Source organism: Monodelphis domestica, chromosome 5, assembly GCF_027887165.1.
Source record: "Monodelphis domestica isolate mMonDom1 chromosome 5, mMonDom1.pri, whole genome shotgun sequence".
NCBI lineage: Eukaryota > Metazoa > Chordata > Mammalia > Didelphimorphia > Didelphidae > Monodelphis > Monodelphis domestica.
Genome location: NC_077231.1, coordinates 114,685,325 through 114,703,434, shown reverse-complemented (window position 1 = coordinate 114,703,434; position 18,110 = coordinate 114,685,325). Strand labels below are relative to the sequence as shown.

At 36.0% G+C, this 18,110-nt stretch overlaps 1 protein-coding gene across 9 annotated transcripts in view; it reads left to right on the top strand.

The window, feature by feature from the left end:
• The window catches only part of PARP11 (poly(ADP-ribose) polymerase family member 11), a 35,462-nt gene extending 32,064 nt beyond the window's left edge, over positions 1-3,398 (top strand). For all 9 annotated transcript variants that reach the window (XM_016425949.2, XM_056799130.1, XM_016425950.2 and 6 more), the window contains one exon: positions 551-3,398. In XM_016425949.2, coding sequence (XP_016281435.1) covers positions 551-867 — 317 coding nt within the window. In that variant the 3' untranslated portion in view covers positions 868-3,398. The remainder of the gene's footprint in view (positions 1-550) is intronic.
• Positions 3,399-18,110: the final 14,712 nt, after the last annotated feature.

Here is an 18,110-nt window from a genome sequence, read left to right as displayed (position 1 = left end):
TCATAGATTGAGCTCTGAATGGGATTTTTGAGGTATTTATTCCATCCATTTCATTTTACAGAAGAGAAAAACCAGGCCTGGGGAAGTTAAATGACTTACCTGAGGCTACATAGCTAGTCAGTGGCCAAGCTACCATTAAGAGCCCCGGAAACTTGGAATAAAGTTTTTAACTTTGGCTTTTTCCTCAAACACTTCACAGTATCATGATCTCAAGAAAATCATTACAAACCCCACCGCCCTCAGCCATAATTTGTGAAATGGCTATTATAGCAATTGTATAACCTACTTAATGCAGCTGCTATGAGTCTCACAGGAGATAATGTTGGTGTAGAGCTTTACAAACTTAAAATGCTTAGATAAATCTGAGTTAATATTTTCATCCCTGGCACAAGGTAACATGTCCTTTTCTGAAAGTTCTGCTAATAAGGAGATTTTGTATCTAAATTCTGTGTTTAATTGTATGTTTTACTCCCTTGAAAATCAGAATATTTTTCCTTATGTTCATTCAGTCTCTGGAATAATGATGGCTTTTTTGTCCTTTTCCCTCAAGGGACCTATTTTGCCAGAGATGCTGCATATTCCAGTCGCTTCTGCAAAGACGACATGAAGCACGGGACTACTTTCCAAATTCATGGTGTCAGCTTGCAGCAGCGACATTTATTTAGAACATATAAATCTATGTTTCTTGCTCGAGTCTTAATTGGAGATTATATAAATGGAGACTCCAAATACATGCGGCCTCCTTCCAAAGATGGGAGCTTTGTGAATTTATATGACAGCTGTGTAGATAATACCTGGAATCCAAAGATCTTTGTTGTTTTTGACGCCAATCAGATCTATCCTGAGTATTTAATAGAGTTTCATTGATCTTTCGTCTTAATTAGTAATTATGGATGGTTTTTGCCTCTTTGCGAAAGGAATTGATACATCTGTTATCCAGCCCCTAAATGTTTAGTAATCTCACCAACTTTTGAAACAGATGTGAAGGAAGAGTGGCTTCTACCTTAAAGGACACACTGGTCTTTATTTATTTCTTCCAAAGGACTAGTTAGTAAATAAATTATACTGCTGCCTTTTTAAGAAGTAAGGTAGCAAAGAAGCTTATTCAGAGCTGACATAACTGAGTCTCACTTAACATAAGCATTCAAAAGTTTTGAAAGTTTGCTTGTCTGTTAACAGAATGTGGTTTTTCGATTTAAAGACTAAAGAATTCCTATGTTAAGTCTTGGGGGGGAGGGGATATAGATCTTGGTGTAAATGTACTATGCTGCAATTTCCAAACTTTTGTAAGAAGTTGCCCTTTGTAATAGAATTCTTATGTTGTGTTGCTTTGTGGGTTTTCTGGAGAGTGAAATTTCAAACTCTGCAGATGAGAACTAGCCACAAAGCTATCATAAGAGCTGATAGGACAAAGCCAAGGTATAGTCCACTGTTTCAGATTTCCTTGGGAAAGTATGCTGCAGGGCCCAGACTTGTTCACATCATTCAGTGCTCTCTTTTCCAGCTGAATTGGCAAAGACTTTGAAGAATTGAGCCTGTAGTCCTTTCATAGCTCCTCCGGAGCCATCTGCACCAAAGTCTGCTGCTGCACAAGGTGTATATCCAATTCTGAAAAGTGGGACTTTTTAATTTATTGCTCTGGACCCTTTTTTCCCTATTTGTTTTTTGGAGTGTCTTCCATGAACTTCTGAGACTCATCTCTTTCCTACTATTCTCTGGTGATTTGTGTAACTTAGTTACACTTGGATTCTGTGTGTCTCCATGTTATATTAATACAAAGTTTGTAGCCCTTTGGAAAGTCTGCTATGTACTTGTTAGTAGCAGTGGACAATCTTTTAATTTGGATTTAGGTACAATTCACATATCCACTTTATGGAGGCCTTTTCCACATTCCATCTCTTTTAATGTTTTATTATAAGGGAGAGCTGGTGCCAAATTTTTCCTTGAAAACTTTTCTCAACTTATATGAACACTATGAGGGGAAGGGGATGTGATCTTTGTTGTCTTTACATTAGCATCATTTCAGCCTGAAGTTAAAACTAACTTCCTAGCAAGCCCTGGTCTAATATCCCATTGTCTGTCCACATGTCATGGTATGGGCTGGTAAGGTAGCTAAAAATGAAATGTATGAAGAGCAAGGTTGATGTTGACTGATCTTCAGGGGTCATATTTTTTCTCTGTTTGTCTAATAACTGACAGCATGTGTAAGCACCACTTAAAGGAAATACTACATATGGTACCTACTTTGAAACACTTGTTCATTGTAGCAAAGCCTTCTTGCCTCAAAACTTCTAGACCGATCAGCCTGAGTAAATGAAGTGAGCTAAGAATTTTAAAGGTAATTGTGATAAAGTGAAACATTGAGAGAACAAACTATAAATCCAGAGATCATTGGGCAGTCATTCCATAGTGACAAGGTGATGACTGTTTTGAGGGACTGGAGAAACAATATTACTGCCATTAGGAATTCAGGTTAAGATTGTTTTGCCTTACACTTAGTTATCTGTACCTTGAAATTTTTTCTCATTTTCCTCTCTCCAGCAAGGTTTATCTATCAATCTCAGGATGAATGCTTTTCCCATTGCTTCCATGACCATCAAAATATAGTAAATAAGGTGGAAGGCTGAGGTTTCCTTTTCCAAAGTTGTGTTCAAATCCAGGTTGTCTTGTGAGCCCAGAGTGGGTTCTCAACAAAGCAGTGTATAGTAATTTTGAACTTAACCAGTTGACTTACATACAGTAACCTTTTCAAAAGAAGGTAAGAAAAGATATATTTTATCTTGACTACATTTGCTGAGAATGCACTGCTATTAGTTTTTTCATTGATAAAGTCTGTTTTGACATGACAGATATTTCCCAATAAATACCTAACCCTCACTACAAACAAACAAAGTACATTCCTCAAAGCATGCTATCCAGAACAGGATAAACCTGATAGCAAGATTATGTCATAGCACACGATAGTTTTCATGTTTGTAGTTGTGAACAGAGCCAGTTAAACCTGAGTACTGAATTAGAGGCTGTTAGAAATATTAGTTCTTGGTTTTCTTCAAAAAGTTGAGTTGGGCATTAGCATCCACAATCAATAAATAATATGATGCCTGGACTCATTCATTTACTGTCCTTTCAATGAAGAAAGACTGTCCTAAGTTAACAGAATCTTTTAAATATACTTAGTTGAATGGTGTGAATTCCTGCCTGTTGCAATTTTTCCTTCTTGGAATATGATGAGACAATGAGCAAAAAAGTTTGTAGGATAACAAAATTTGATGGAGTTTTCAGTGATAAGATGAGCAGATTTTCAACAAATGAGCACATTTCATGTCCAGAAGGTAGATGTCTCTAGTAAAGAATTTGAAGACATTTTTGATAGACTAATAAAGTTGTTTTTACACACATTCATTGAAGCATTCTTTTTTTATTCTTGTTATGTATGTATTTAATTTGTGACTATGAATGTATTGTCCCTTTCTTCACCATGTAGTGAGTAGTCATTCATTTAGTTTAATGTTTCTAAGGAACTTTAAGCTTTTATTTAGCTTTCACATTCACCATTAAAAGTGAAGGAGATGACTTATATTTATTTTGTCCCCTTCTGAGCAACAAATACTCTCAAATAACTTGTGAAGAGAACTTTTCTCTTTATTCTATTGAAAATTACCAAACAGATCCAGGGGCCTATTAGTCATAGTTGCCCTTTACTGTCTCAGGGAAACAACCTTTCAAGTTGTGTTTGACTTCTGAGTTAAGATGGCCCCAGAGTAGAAGCAGAGTTCTCCATCGACCGAGATACAGTGCCTCAAAAGGACAAAACCAAAGTTACACAAGCGAAGGAGCTCCACAGTAGGGCGCAGCGAAGTTTGGGCATTTTCAAGCTAAAAGGGGGAAAAATTACTCCTATCAAGGGGCAAGCTCATCACCACCCCCCAACTCCCCCCCACACACACACATATACACTCCACCTACAGTGCCAGAGTCAGAATCATGTAAGGGGGGAAAGGATTAATTATTTTTTAAAAATTGGACTGGATTATATTTAAAATAGGGTTGCCAGGAATTTAATTTATTCCAAAGAGATTTATTTACAAAATATAGAAAGAGTGAAGTATGAAAATAAGAGAGAGGATAGGGTAAGATATCTTGCCTAAGCACTAAGTAATTACTCCTGACCCCTGGCTCAACCCAGGCAGGGAGAGTTGGTCCTTAGCTGGCCTTAGCAAAGCCAAGGACCCGGAGAAGTCTCTCTCAAGATGTAGGTCTCCCCAAGGCTAGTTTTTTTCAGAAAATCCAGGAAAGGAGTCAGCCTTTTCACTCACCATGTGTCAGTCCAAAGGAAGAGATTAAGAACAGCCTTACCAGGAACAGGGTTTCAGGGCCAGTCAGCACATTCTTCTCCAATCTCAACTCCAAATAATGAAGAACTGTTTCTCACAGGAAGTTCAACTCCAAGTAGAACTGCACTCAGGAAGTTGTAACTCCCTTTTAAAGGCACTTTTTTTTGTATCACTTCCTGTGCCTTCCCCTATTTTTACGCAGACAAATCATAGGCAAAAGCCTTGCTTAGGACTGCCCAGGAGGCAGTCAGTCGATTCTGATTCGTGACCCACTATTGCACATGTGGGTCACAGACCTTACCACTAAATGATTAAGTGGGATGTTTACACTTTTGGTGATTAGCTCTAAAAGTGGGCAGATCTCTCCACTCAGCTTTAAGTAGGGTGTTTACATTTTTGGTGATTAAATCTAAAAATGGGCAGGGGAGTTAATTTAATATTCAAACTCAGGGGAGAGTTAATTTAATTTTCACAATCATCAGGGGAGAGTTAAATTTAATGTTCACATCCAGCACAGGGCAACTTCTAGGTTTGTGGAGGGTGGCTGGCTGAGGTCAACACAGACTTATCCAGAATTGAAACAAGACTTGGGAACCGCAGATGGCTGTGGAAACATGGAGATAGGGCTCAGAGATTGGGCAGTGCATAGCAAACTCTGTAGACACTTGAAAAATAGCCTTAGGGCAAAAACCTCTCCAGAACTAAATATAAAAATTTGGCTACACTCCACACCCAGACCTCTGCAAGGCAATCTTTAGGTTCTCAGGGGCTGGACCCTGAGTCTTGGATCCCTAGGAGGCTGAGGAGTATGCAGCTTGGGCAAAGAGACTGCACAGAGCTGACCACGGCAGACACAGCTGCAGAGACTCAAGAAATATCCTTAGGGCAAAAAAAACTATGGAGTTATACATAGATCACCCACCTTCTTCACTTAGACTTCTGACTGGGAGGGAACAAGGCAAAGGCCACCAGTTCCCAAGAACTACAATCCACAACCACCAAAAAGACCAAGAAGTAAATCTTAACCCTTGAAAAATCCTCAAAAAAATCCAGACTAAAAAAGAGACAACAGAAGATGACAAACAAGTAAAGACACCCAAAACTTCCCCCCAAAATGTAAATTGGTTACAAACTCTTGAAGAGTTAAAATATGACATTATGAAAAAGATGGAAGAGACTTGACAAAAAAAGTGGAAAATGGTATAAAAAGAAAATAACAGTTTAACAGACAGAGTATCCCACTTAAAAATGAAGCCCAGAAATCAAATGAAATAAGCAAATTGAAGACCAGAAATGACCTGCTAGAAGCCATGAAAAGCAGGATAGATCAAACTGAAAAGGAAAATCAAAAGATTTTAGCTGAAAACCAATCATTAAAAACTAGAATGGGGCAAGTAGGAGTCAATGATCTCACAAGACAGCAAGAATTAATAAAGCAAAGTCAAAGAATGACAGATAAGAAGGAAACAGAAATATCTAATCAAGAGGGTGGTTGTTTTGGAAAACAGATCTAGGAGAGACAAATTGAGAGAATCATAGGCCTACTTGAAAATCTGGAAATAAACAGAAACCTGGACATCATACTATAAGGAATTATCCAAGAAAACTGCCTTGATGCTCTTCAATGGGGCAAAATAGATATTGAAAGAGACCATAGATCACCCTCTACATTAAATCCTCAAAAGACAACCCACAGAAATGTAATTGCCAAGTTCAAGAGCTTCCAAGCTAAGGAGAAAATATTGCAAGAAGCTGGAAAGAGAAAATTCAGGTATCAAGGAGGACCAATCAGGATTACACAGGATCTGGCAGCATTCACACTAAAGGATCACAAGGCTTGGAATACAATATTCAGAAAGGCAAGAGAATTGGATCTACAACCAAGACTTACCTATCCATCAAAATTGACTATATACTTCCAGGGGAAAGTATGGGCTTTCAACAAAATAGAAGACTTCCAAATATTTGTAAAGAAAAGACCAGAACTAAAACAGAAAATTTGCTATCCAAATATAATAATCAAGAGAAACATGAAAAGGTAAATAAGAGAGGGGAAATTTTTTTCTCATTTTATTTCTTTATTTAAGGGCATCAATAAGGTCACATTTTTTATATTCCTATATGGAAAAATGTTATTTGTAGCTTTAAAATTGTATTCATTATTATAATAGAAGAATTATTCATAGGCAGAGATTGGGGTACTAAGTGGTTTAAATGATATGCAAAAAAAGAAAAGGGGGGGATAGAAGATGGTACCAAGAGAAACTTGAAGGAATAAGAAAATTAGGATGATCTATACCACATAAAGAGGCACATGGAAGGTGTGTGTGTGGGATAAGAATACTATTATAAGAAGGCTTGGAAGAGAGTGATAATAGATAATACTCAAACCTCACTCTCAATGTAATCAATTCTGAGAGGGAAAAACATCTAGATCCCCTGGGATATCAGATTCCATCTTACCCTATAAAGAAGTAGAGTGGGGAAAACTAGGGGAGGGAATGGGGCAGGGAATAAAAAAGGGAGGGAAAGTGAGGGGGGAATTTAATGAACCCTAAAAAAGGGGGTGAATAAAAAGGGAAGGGGCAGAAAGGAAAGGGGGGGGTGGGAATCAATAAGAGGGAGAGAGAATGTGGGAGTAGCTTAAAATACCCTAAAGAAAACCAAGAGGGGAATAAGAAGGGGGGAGGAGAAAGGGAAGTCAAATAAGGGTGGGGATTAAGGGAACTGATTAAAAACAAAACACTGGAGTGGAAGGAGATAGTGAATAGAAGAAAGGGCAGGACAAGGAGAGGAAATCATGTTGGGGAATACCCAGGAGGGAAATTATAACTCTGAATGTGAATAGGATGAACTCACCCATAAAATGCAAGCGAATAGCAGAGTGGATTCGAATCCAAAACCCTACCATATGTTGTCTACAAGAAACACACATGAGGCAGGTAGACACACAGGGTAAAGGTTAAAGGATGGAGCAAAATCTATTTGGCATCAAATGAGAAAAAGAAGGCAGGAGTCACAATCATAATATCTGACAAATCCAAAGTAAAAACAGATTTAGTTAAGATAGATAGGGAAGATTCTAATAAAAGGCAGTATAGACAATGAAGAAATATCAATACTTAACATGTATGCACCAAATGGTATAGCATCCAGATTTGTAAGGAAGAAATCGGTAGAGCTCAAGAAGGAAATAAATAGTAACACTATAGTAGTGGGAGACCTGAATCTTCTCTATCAGATCTAGATAAATCAAACAAAAAAATAAATAAATAAGAAAGGGGAAAGAGATGTGAATGAAATCTTAGGAAAATTAGTTAATAGATATGTGGAAGAAAATAAATAGGGACAAAAAGGAATACACCTTTTCAATAGCACTTGGTACATTCACAAAGACTGACCATGTATTAAGGCATAAAAACATGGCAAACAAGTGCAAAAGAGCAGAAATAATAAATGCAACCTTTTCATATCATTATGCAATAAAAATAATAATTAGTAAGAGTACATGGGGAGGCAAACCAAAAAATAATGGAAAATTAATATGAGTCTCTAAAATTTGTTAAAGAATTAATCATAGAAACAATCAATTTTATTGAAGAGTATGCCAATGATAAGACATCCTGTCAAAATATATGGGATGCTGTGACAAGGAAATCGCTTTAAAAGACTGATATATATTAATTTAAGGTCGCCAAGGAATTCAGCTATGTAATTCCTTAATGAAAAATCAAGTCAGCAGTCAACCTTTTATGGAGTTTAATTACAAACAGGAGGAAGAAAGATATTAGAGAGAGAGAGAGAGAGAGAGAGAGAGAGAGAGAGAGAGAGAGAGAGAGAGAGAGAGAGAGAGGAGAATAGGGCTTAAATACCCCCTCTGTTTAGGCTGGGCCAAAAGGCCCAAGCCCTTAGATAGCTGAGGCAAAGAAAAGAGATCAGTCCCTATCACTCATGTGACAAAAATGGAGAAACAGTCTCAGGGGCCTCTACCTCCAGCTTCCTTCAGAGCAAGCTTCTCAGAGCACAACCTCTCAGAGCAAAACCTCTCCAACCTCCCTAGTCCTCAGACCCTGCTAACTTTAAGGGAACTATCCAAGTTCCCTCCCCTCAGTTCTCACATCTACCAATCACTGTCCATGTCTTCCCTGTGCCAATGGTGGCTCTAGCTTAACCCAGGACTGCCCAGAGGTCTGTGGCTTTGCACGTGTCTGTTGCAGGTCATATTCTCAAATAATTAAATCTTGATCCTTTGCTGCAGCCCTTCCTAAATCCTGTTACCCTGAGTAGGGTGGAGATTGGAAGTTCCAAGACCTGGTTCTGTCATTCCAAGTATCTCTATTGTATCAATTCTAAAATCAATCATGACTCAAAGAACTTCCTGTTCTATGCTTAAGCATAGGTCAAAGCCCTTTCCATTGTTCAGCAAAAGGTTTCTGTCCTAAAGTAATCTTAAGTAGGGAGGAGAAGGACCCTCCCATGCCAAGGGGGGGTTCACATTCCAATAGACTATCAGTAGGAAATTTTTCAAGTATGAAATTTCCCAATGGTGAAATTTCCAACATTTATAAGTCTAAGAAATTTTAAGGTTTATAATGCAGCCAAAGCAGTACTGAGGAGGAAATTTATATCCTTGAGTACACATTTTAACAAATTTGGGAGGGCAGCGGTCAATGAATTGGGCATGCAGATTAAAAAACTAGAAAGTGAACAAATTGAAAATCCCCAGATGAAAACTAAATTAGAGATTCCTACCATTAAAGGACAAATTAATAAAATAGAAAATAAAAGAACTTTTGAATTAATAAATAAGACTAGAAGCTGATACTTTAAAAGACAAATAAGATAGATAAAAGTACTGGCCCATTTAATAAAAGGAAAGAAGAAAACCAAATCAACAGTATCAAAGATGAAAAGGGAGATCTCACCTCTAAAGAAGAGGAAATTAAGGCAATCATTAAAAACTATTTTGCCCAATTATATGGCAACAAATATTGCAGTCTCGGTAATATGGATGCATATTTACAAAAATATAAGGTGCCTAGATTAACAGAAGAAAAAATGGAATACTTAAATAATCTGTATCAGAAAAAGAAATTGAACAAGCCATCAGATAATTCCCTATGAAAAAATCTCCAGGACCTGATGGATTCACAAGTGAATTCTATCAAATATTCAAAGAACAAATAATCCCAATATTATACAAACTATTTGACCTGTAACAGCGAAACTGTGGGTTTCAAGACTGTAAATTTCGTGTGACCACGAAAATATGGGTTTCAAGACTGTGAATTGCCCAAACTGTAAAGATAATTTTTAGCGTCTTGATTTTATATCAAAAATAAGTGGTTGCCATGGGGAAAATTCCCAAATATGAAATACCCAAGTCATCTGGGTTTTATGGAGATTTTAATTAATATAAATGAAGGAATGAAGGAAAGGGAAAGAGACAGAGTAAGGGGAAATAGTAGGAAAAGGCTAGGGCCTAGGCCAATGGCCCTTTCTCTTTAAGAGAGAAACTAAGTCAGTCTTTAATCACTCACCACAAGATCTTTCCAAGCAAAACTCTAATGTTCAGAGACCTAGCAGCCTCCTGACCCCCAATTCAGTTACCAAAGCTGAACTAAATCCAGAGCCCTCCAGCTCCTTCCTTTTAAAGAAAATTTTCTCTTGTGTCACCTCCCCCAAATTTTTACTTCCACCAATCACAGTAGATGCTTTTCCTAGGACAGCTCATACTTAGTTTTTAGTTCTCACCTTCTCTGGGTAGATTATATCTTCTGAGTACTAAACACCTTTTTGCTAAGCTTGCCCCTTGCAAGTTGCCTGACCTTTTAGTGATTAATTTGACTTTCATAGGTACTTAGCAACCTTTTGTATTATGTCTAAAAATAGACCTAGATTAAGGGCTTTTGCCTCACTATAAGTATGAGTTAAGTACTTTTTCATTGTTCAGGAGTTTTACAACTTTATCTTGCCCTTAAGGTATGCCTAAATATGGGTGGAGTAAGGTTAAGTTCTCAATACATTTCTGACCAAGTACCTCCATTGTTTAAATGGGGAATAATTTTACCCATAACCTTAAGATAATGTTCCAAGGTAGAGTCTGAGAAATTTTAAGATTCACAATTGCCAAAACTGTAAAGATAATTTTTAGTGTCTTAATTTAAATAAAAAATAAGTGGTCACCATGGGAAAAATTCCCAAATATGAAAATACCCAAGTCAGCTGGGTTTCATGGAGATTTTAATTAATACAAATGAAGTAATTAAGGAAAGGGAGAGAGAGAAAATTAAGAGAAAATAGTATGAAGGACCTAGGCCAAATGGCCTAGGCCTAACCCTTAAGAGAGACTAGTCAGTCTTATCACTCACCTCAAGATTGTCCTAAAGCAAAACTCCAGTCCTTCACTGAAATCCTCAACTCCTGAACTGAGTTCAGAGACCCAGCTCCTCCAACTAACTCCAAACTCCAACTAAGTTCAAAGAGCAAGCTCCTCCAAACTAACTCCAACTAAAAAACTCCACTTTGAGCTCCTTCCTTTTAAAGAAAATTTTCTCTTGTGTCACCTCCCTTAAATTTTCACATCTACCAATCACAGTAGACATTTTCCCCAGGACTGACCATTCTTAGTTCACATCTTCTTTTGTTATCAACTTCTCTGATTAGATTATATCTTCTGAGTATTTCACATCTCTTTGCTAAGTTTGCCCTTTGTAAGTTGCTTGACCTTTTAGTGATTAATTTAACCTTTATAGGTACTTAGCACCCTTTTGTATTAGATCTAAAAATAGACCTAGCTTAAGGTTTTAGCTTCACTATAAGTATGAGTTGGGAACTTTTTATTGTTCAGTAATGAGTTTACAACTTTATCTTCCCCTAAGGCACTGTCTAAGTATGGCTGGAGTAATGTTAAAATTCCCAATACATTCCTGATCAAGTAACTTCATTTGTTACAATAAGGGAATAGCCTTAACCAAATGTTCTAAGGTAGAGTCTGAGCAGTTTTAAGATTCACAGACAGAATAATCAAAGAAGGAGTTCTACCAAAATCCTTTTAGGACACAAATATGGTACTCATTCTAAAGACAGGCAGACCAAAAACAGAGAAAGAAAACCACAGACCAAACTTTATGAATATAGATGCAAAAATCTTAAATATATACTAGCAAAAAGACTCCAGCAAGTGATCAAGAAGTTTATTCACTATGATCAGGTGGGATTTATACCAGGAATGCAAGGATGGTTCAATATTAGGAAAACCATCCTCATAATTGACCATAGCAACAAGCAAACCAACAAAAAACACACGATGATTTCAATAGATATAGAAAAATCCTTTGATAAATGCAACACATTCCTATTGAAATCACTAGAAAGTATAAGAATAGAAGGGTCTTTCCTAAAAATAATAAACAGTATATATCTAAGACCATCAGCAAGCATCATCTGCAATGGGGATGAAGCCTTCCCAAAAAGATCAGGAATGAAACAAGGATGCTCATTATCACCTCTATTATTTAACATTTAACATTGTACTGGAAACACTAGCAGTATCCATTAGAGAAGAAAAAGAAATTGAAGGTATTAAAATAGGTAATGAGGAGACCAAGCTATCACTCTTTTGTGGATGATATAATAGTCAACTTAAGGAATCCTAGAGAATCAACTAAAAATCTAGTGGAAAAATCAACAATTTTAGCAAAGTTGCAGGTTACAAAATAAACCCACATAAATCATCAGCCTTCCTATATATTTCCAACACATTCTGGCAGCATGAGTTATAAGGAGAAATTACATTAAAATCACCCTAGACAATATAAAATACTTAGGAATCTATCTGCTGAGACAAACAAAGGAACTATATGAACAAAAGTACAAAACACATTCCACACAGTTAAAACTAGATCTAAACAATTGGAAAAACATTAATTGGTCATGGGTAAGATGAACTAACACAATAAAAATTATAATCCTACCTAAATTAATTTACTTATTCAGTGCCATACCTATCAAACTACCAAGAAACTTTTTTACTGAGTTAGAAAAAAACTATAACAAAGTTCATTTGAAAGAACAAAAGATTAAGAATATCAAGGGAAATAATGAAAAAATGTGAAGGAGTGGGGCTAGGAGACCTAGATCTCAAACTATACTATAAATCAGTGGTGATATAAACAATTTGGTATTGGTTAAGAGACAGAAGGGAAGATTAGAGTAATAGACTTGGAGAAAATAACCTCTGCAAGACAGTATATGATAAACCCAAAGAGCCCAGCTTTGGGGACAAAAATACACTATTTGACAAAAACTGCTGGAACATGGGAAAGCCGTATGAGAGAGATTAGGTTTAGATGAACATCTCACACCCTACACCAAGATAAATTCAGAATGGGTGAATGACTTGAATATAAAGAAGGAAACTATAAGTAAATTAGGTGAACATAGAATAGTTTACCTATCAGATCTATGGGAAAGGAAAGATTTTAAGACCAAGCAAGAGTTAGAAAAAAATTACAAAATATAAAATGAATATTTTTGATTACATTAAATTAAAAATGTTTTGTATAAACAAAACCAGTCCAATCAAAACTAGAAGGGAAGTAACAAATTGGGAAAAAATCTTCATAAGGAAAACCTCTGACAAAGGTCTAAATTACTCAGATTTATAAAGAGCTAATTCAATTATACAAAAAATCAAGCCATTCCCCAATTGAAAAATGAGCAAGGAACATGAATAGGCAATTTTCAGATAAAGAAATCAAAACTATCAATAAGCACATGAAAAAAGTGTTCTAAATCTCTTATAATTAGAGAAATGCAAATCAAAACAACTCTGAGGCACCACCTCACACCTAGCAGATTGATTAACATGGCATCAAAAGAAAGTAATAAATGTTGGAGGTGATGTGGCAAAATTGGGACACTGATGCATTGCTGGTGGAGTTGTGAATTGATCCAACCATTCTGGAGGGCAATTTGGAACTATGCCCAAAGGGTGATAAAAGACTGTCTGCCCTTTGATTCAGCCATAGCACTGCTGGGTTTGTACCCCAAAGAGATAATAAGGAAAAAGACTTGTACAAGAATATTCATAGCTGCGCTCTTTGTGGTGGCCAAAAATTGGAAAATGAGGGGATGCCCTTCAATTGGAGAATGGCTGAACAAATTGTGGTATATGTTGGTGATGGAATACGATTGTGCTAAAAGGAATAATGATCTGGAGGAATTCCTTGTGAACTGGAATGACTTCCAGGAATTGTTGCAGATTGGAGCAGATCCAGGAGAACCATATACACAGAGACCGATATACTGTGGTACAATCAAATGTAATGGACTTCTCTACTAGCAGCAATGCAATAATCCAGGACAATTCTGAGGGACTTGTGAGAAGGGATGCCATTCACATCCAGAGAAAGTACTCTGGAAGTAGAAACACAGAAGAAAAACAACTGCTCAATCATATGGGTCAATGGGGACATGATTGGGGATGTAGATTCTTAAGAGATCACTCTAATGCAAATATTAATAATATGGAAATAGGTCTTGATCAAAGACACATGTAAAACCCAGTGGAATTACTTGTTGGCTAAGGGGTGGAGGGGGGGGGGAAGAGGGGAGGAAAAGAACATGAATCATGTAACCATGGAAAAATATTCTAAATTAAAAATAAAAATTTTCAAGTCAAGTTGTGTTTTCGTTCTACACCATAGCTTACTCCCTGCTTGAGGTTTTAACATGAGATCAGTTAGTGGGAACATTCAAATAATCCTTTGGTCAATCCTTACTATGTGCATAGCAGTTATTTTTGAGATCTTTGCAGGCCTCTTTGACATTTATCACTTCTAAACTGAGGAATCAAAATTGGACTTGAATGGAGGAACCATCTTTCATAGCTGAAAAAATGAGACATACAGAGATGCGGCATATCCAGGAATATAAGACTTTTTTTAAATTCACTGAACTCATGTCTAAGTCTTTTTACCTGTTTAGCTAACTGTTAAAGGATAATAATCCCCATGAGCTTTGCTTGATTTTTGGAATCTCTCCAAATTTGTCTAGGTAGTTGAATTAAGGGTGCTTACCAAGTATTATTTAACAACATCAAGAAATATTATCTTTCCCAGGCCCCTAGTTGAGAGATTTTCCCACATATTATCACTTATCAAAAGGAAAAAGGTAGAGAAGATGAAAAATAGCAGAGTGCATGCCCCAAAATAAAGCCTAGCTAAAAATGATCTATTCATTTGTTCACTCAACAATTATTCATTGCTTTCTCTATGCAAAGCATTACATAATTACTAAAGAGAGTATAACAGTAATTAAGAGAGGATTTAGTATCCTAATTAAATGTTTTGACAGCAAATTTGGCAAAATGATTTTGTTTATTTCTTTAAAATCCTTGCCACCTAACAGTTGATTGAACCTTAAAGGAAGAGTACAGACATATGCGATTAGATTCAGAAGTACATTTAACTCAACAATGAAGTAGAAGGAAAAAGGGAGGAGAAAAATTGGTCCTACAGGATGTACAAATATAGCTCTTTTTGAGTTGTCAGAGAATCTGAGGAAGTTTCCATAAATTGGAGAATGAACAAGTTATGGTATGTGTTATGGTATGTGGTTGTTTTCTAAAAGATGTGTTATTAGAAATAATGGAGGGAATGGTTTCAGAGAATATTCTATTATGTTCATACACCATTATCTGTTCAACCATTCCCCCATTGAAGTACAGTTAATAAATGCTGTGTACATTGATTTCCATTTCTTAGAACAGTTCGTGGTAAATATCTTTTACAGTCTCATGTGTACAGGAAATCACAATTAAATCATTCCCTCCTCCACCCAAATGGTTATGCAGATTCAATAAAGAATATTTTATTGTGAAAAAAATTCTTGCCATCTCAGAAAAAGTTTGATAGAAACAAACTATATTACCTAAGTTCCCTATTGAATGAGTAAATAATGTGAGTTTAGAAAATGTAGATGAAAAGGTACATCAATATTAAAGACTAAGAGATTATGTGGACATCAAGGTGGCATCATTTTCTACAACCCTCCCAGATTTAAAGTGATTTTTAACTATATCGACAGGAGAGTATGACAAAATCCACACCATTAAGGCAGAACTACATGCTCTTGCAGTGACTGCCCAACTCCCACAATTATAAACAAACCTGAAAGAATTTGCAGGCACTTAATGTCCACTTATGTGAAGGCAAGAAAAGTGAAAGAGTCCAACAGTCTAATAATATGAATATGCCTCATGGAGGTCAATGATAAAATGAAACTCCCCACATATACCCCAAATGCTTATAGCAACATTATTTTTGGTAGTAGCAGTAATATCAATGAATTAGAAACAAAGTATATGCCCATCAAATGAGAAATCTTTAATTAAACACATTATGGACACACCCTAACTTTTTTTGAAAATGAAATGATAATTGTTTAGTTTGGTGATGATAACTATTAACTTTTACTTAAACTCTGTAAACTATGTTTTGTCTCAGTAATTTTCTCTGTTTTTATAATATCATTCATTTTAACTCCAAAGTAAATTTAAAAAAAATTTTCAGTCTTGGGCTAAACTTGCCTATCTCCTCCTTCCCCCCCCCTCTATATTGGAATAGGAACCCCCAACAGATAGAATTTACTCCTATACTTAAAAACATGCAGTTTTAATTGCAATTAGAGTAAGCTTTTAAAACCATAAAAGTATGACCATTATATATGGAAGGTCAGTATTAAATTCCACATGAAAGAGAACTCATAAAGGATTCAATAGGGTTAAACTATTTACATTTATATATGGGAAAATGATACATATGACTTTTAAGAACTATCATTATTAGGGCAATTAGGAATATTCTCCATAGATAGAGGGCATGGGAGTAAGTCAATTATATTGGGATGATTTTTTTTAAATGGATGAGAGAAAAAGAAGGATGCCCTGAGACAGTGATAATGAACTTTTTAGAGATTGAGTGCCCAAACTGTAACCCTTATGCCACATGTGAGCTAACCCCTTATCCCAGACAGGGGAGGGAGGAAGTACTCCGATTAAGCTGCTGGGCAGAGGGGCAGGTTAAGTGAAATATGTTCTCAAGTGAGGTGGAGAAAGGAAGGGGAGCAACACCCTGCAGCACTTATGCCATAGGCTTGCCAAAAAGGCTCTAGGAGAAAATGAAAGGGAGAGGAAGAAAGGAGAAAATTATTACACATAAATAGACACAGAAGGAAGAGCTTTTACAGTGGGGGGGGGGGGGGGGAATGGCAGGAAGGCAGATAATGCTTGATTCTTACTCTCATCTACATAGGTTCAAAGATACATACACACTGAATTGGATATAGAAGTCTATGTTACTCAACAGGGAACCAAGAGAGGAAGGGGACAAGATAAAGGTGGTGGTGAGGGAGGGCAGATAAAGGAAGGCAGTGGTCAGAGGCAAAACAGACTTTAGAAGAGAGACAAGATAAAAAGAAAATAAGCAGAAGAAAATTGGAGGGAGGCAATGCATAGTAATCTTAACTGAATGTGAATGGAATAAACTCACCTTATAAAATTGAAACAGCACAATATTAGAAATTAGAATCCAATTGTATGTTGTTTACAAGAAACACTTGAAGGAGAAAGACACAGATAGTTAAAATAGGGGGGCTGGGGCAGAAATTATTATACTTATATCAAAGTTAAAAAAGTAAAGTTAAAAGTAAGCAAAAAAAGAGGCAGGGATAGTTGTCATGATCCCAGCAAAACAAAAAATAATAGAACATAATAATCTAAGGGAAATGGGTGAATATTTACAAAAATATAAACTGCCCAGAGTAGCAGAAGAAATAGAATATATAAATAATCCAATTTTAGAATGTGAAATCAACCAAACCACAAAATTAATTCCCTAAGAAAAAATCCCCAGAACCAGATAGATTTATAAGTGAATTCTACCAAACATTTAAGGAACAATTAATCCGGATACTATATAAAGTATTTGAAAAAAATTGGTAAAGAAAACAAGCCCACCAAATTCTTTTCATGATACAAATAGAGTGTTGTCACATAAACTAGGGAAGAGTATAAAAGAGAGAAAAAAAATTTAGACCAATTTCCTTAATGAAAATGGATGCAAAAAAAATAATAAATTAAAACACTAGCAAAAATATAACAGCAATATATCACAAAGATTATACATTATGACCAGGTGGGGCATCATTTATACAGGACTGGTTCAATATATGGAGAACAGAATGATTTACCATATCAATAACAAAACCAATAGAAATTATCATCTCAATAGATATAGAAAAAGCTTTTTGGCAAAATACATTCTGTCCTACTAAAAATGCTAGAAAACAAGAATCAATGGCTTTTCTTCAAATGACAAGTAGTACCTACCTAAAACCAAGAGCAAGCATTATCTATAATGGGAATAAACATGAAGCCTTTCTAATAAGATTGGGGTGAGGCAAAATTGTCCATTATCACCACTATTATCAATAGTGCATCGGAAATGCTAGCTATAGCAATAAGACAATAACTGGAAAGTGGAGGAATAAGGAAACACAACTATCACTCTTTGAGGATGATATGATGAGAACCTAAGAAAACCAACCAAAAAACTAGGTAAATCAATAACTTCAGCTATGTTGCTGGATATAAAATAAACTCATATAAATCACCAGCATTTCTATATACTACCAACAGAACCCAAAAGGAAGAAATAGAGAAAATCTGTTAAAAAAAATAAATAGGAAATAAAAATATTTGGGAATCTGTCT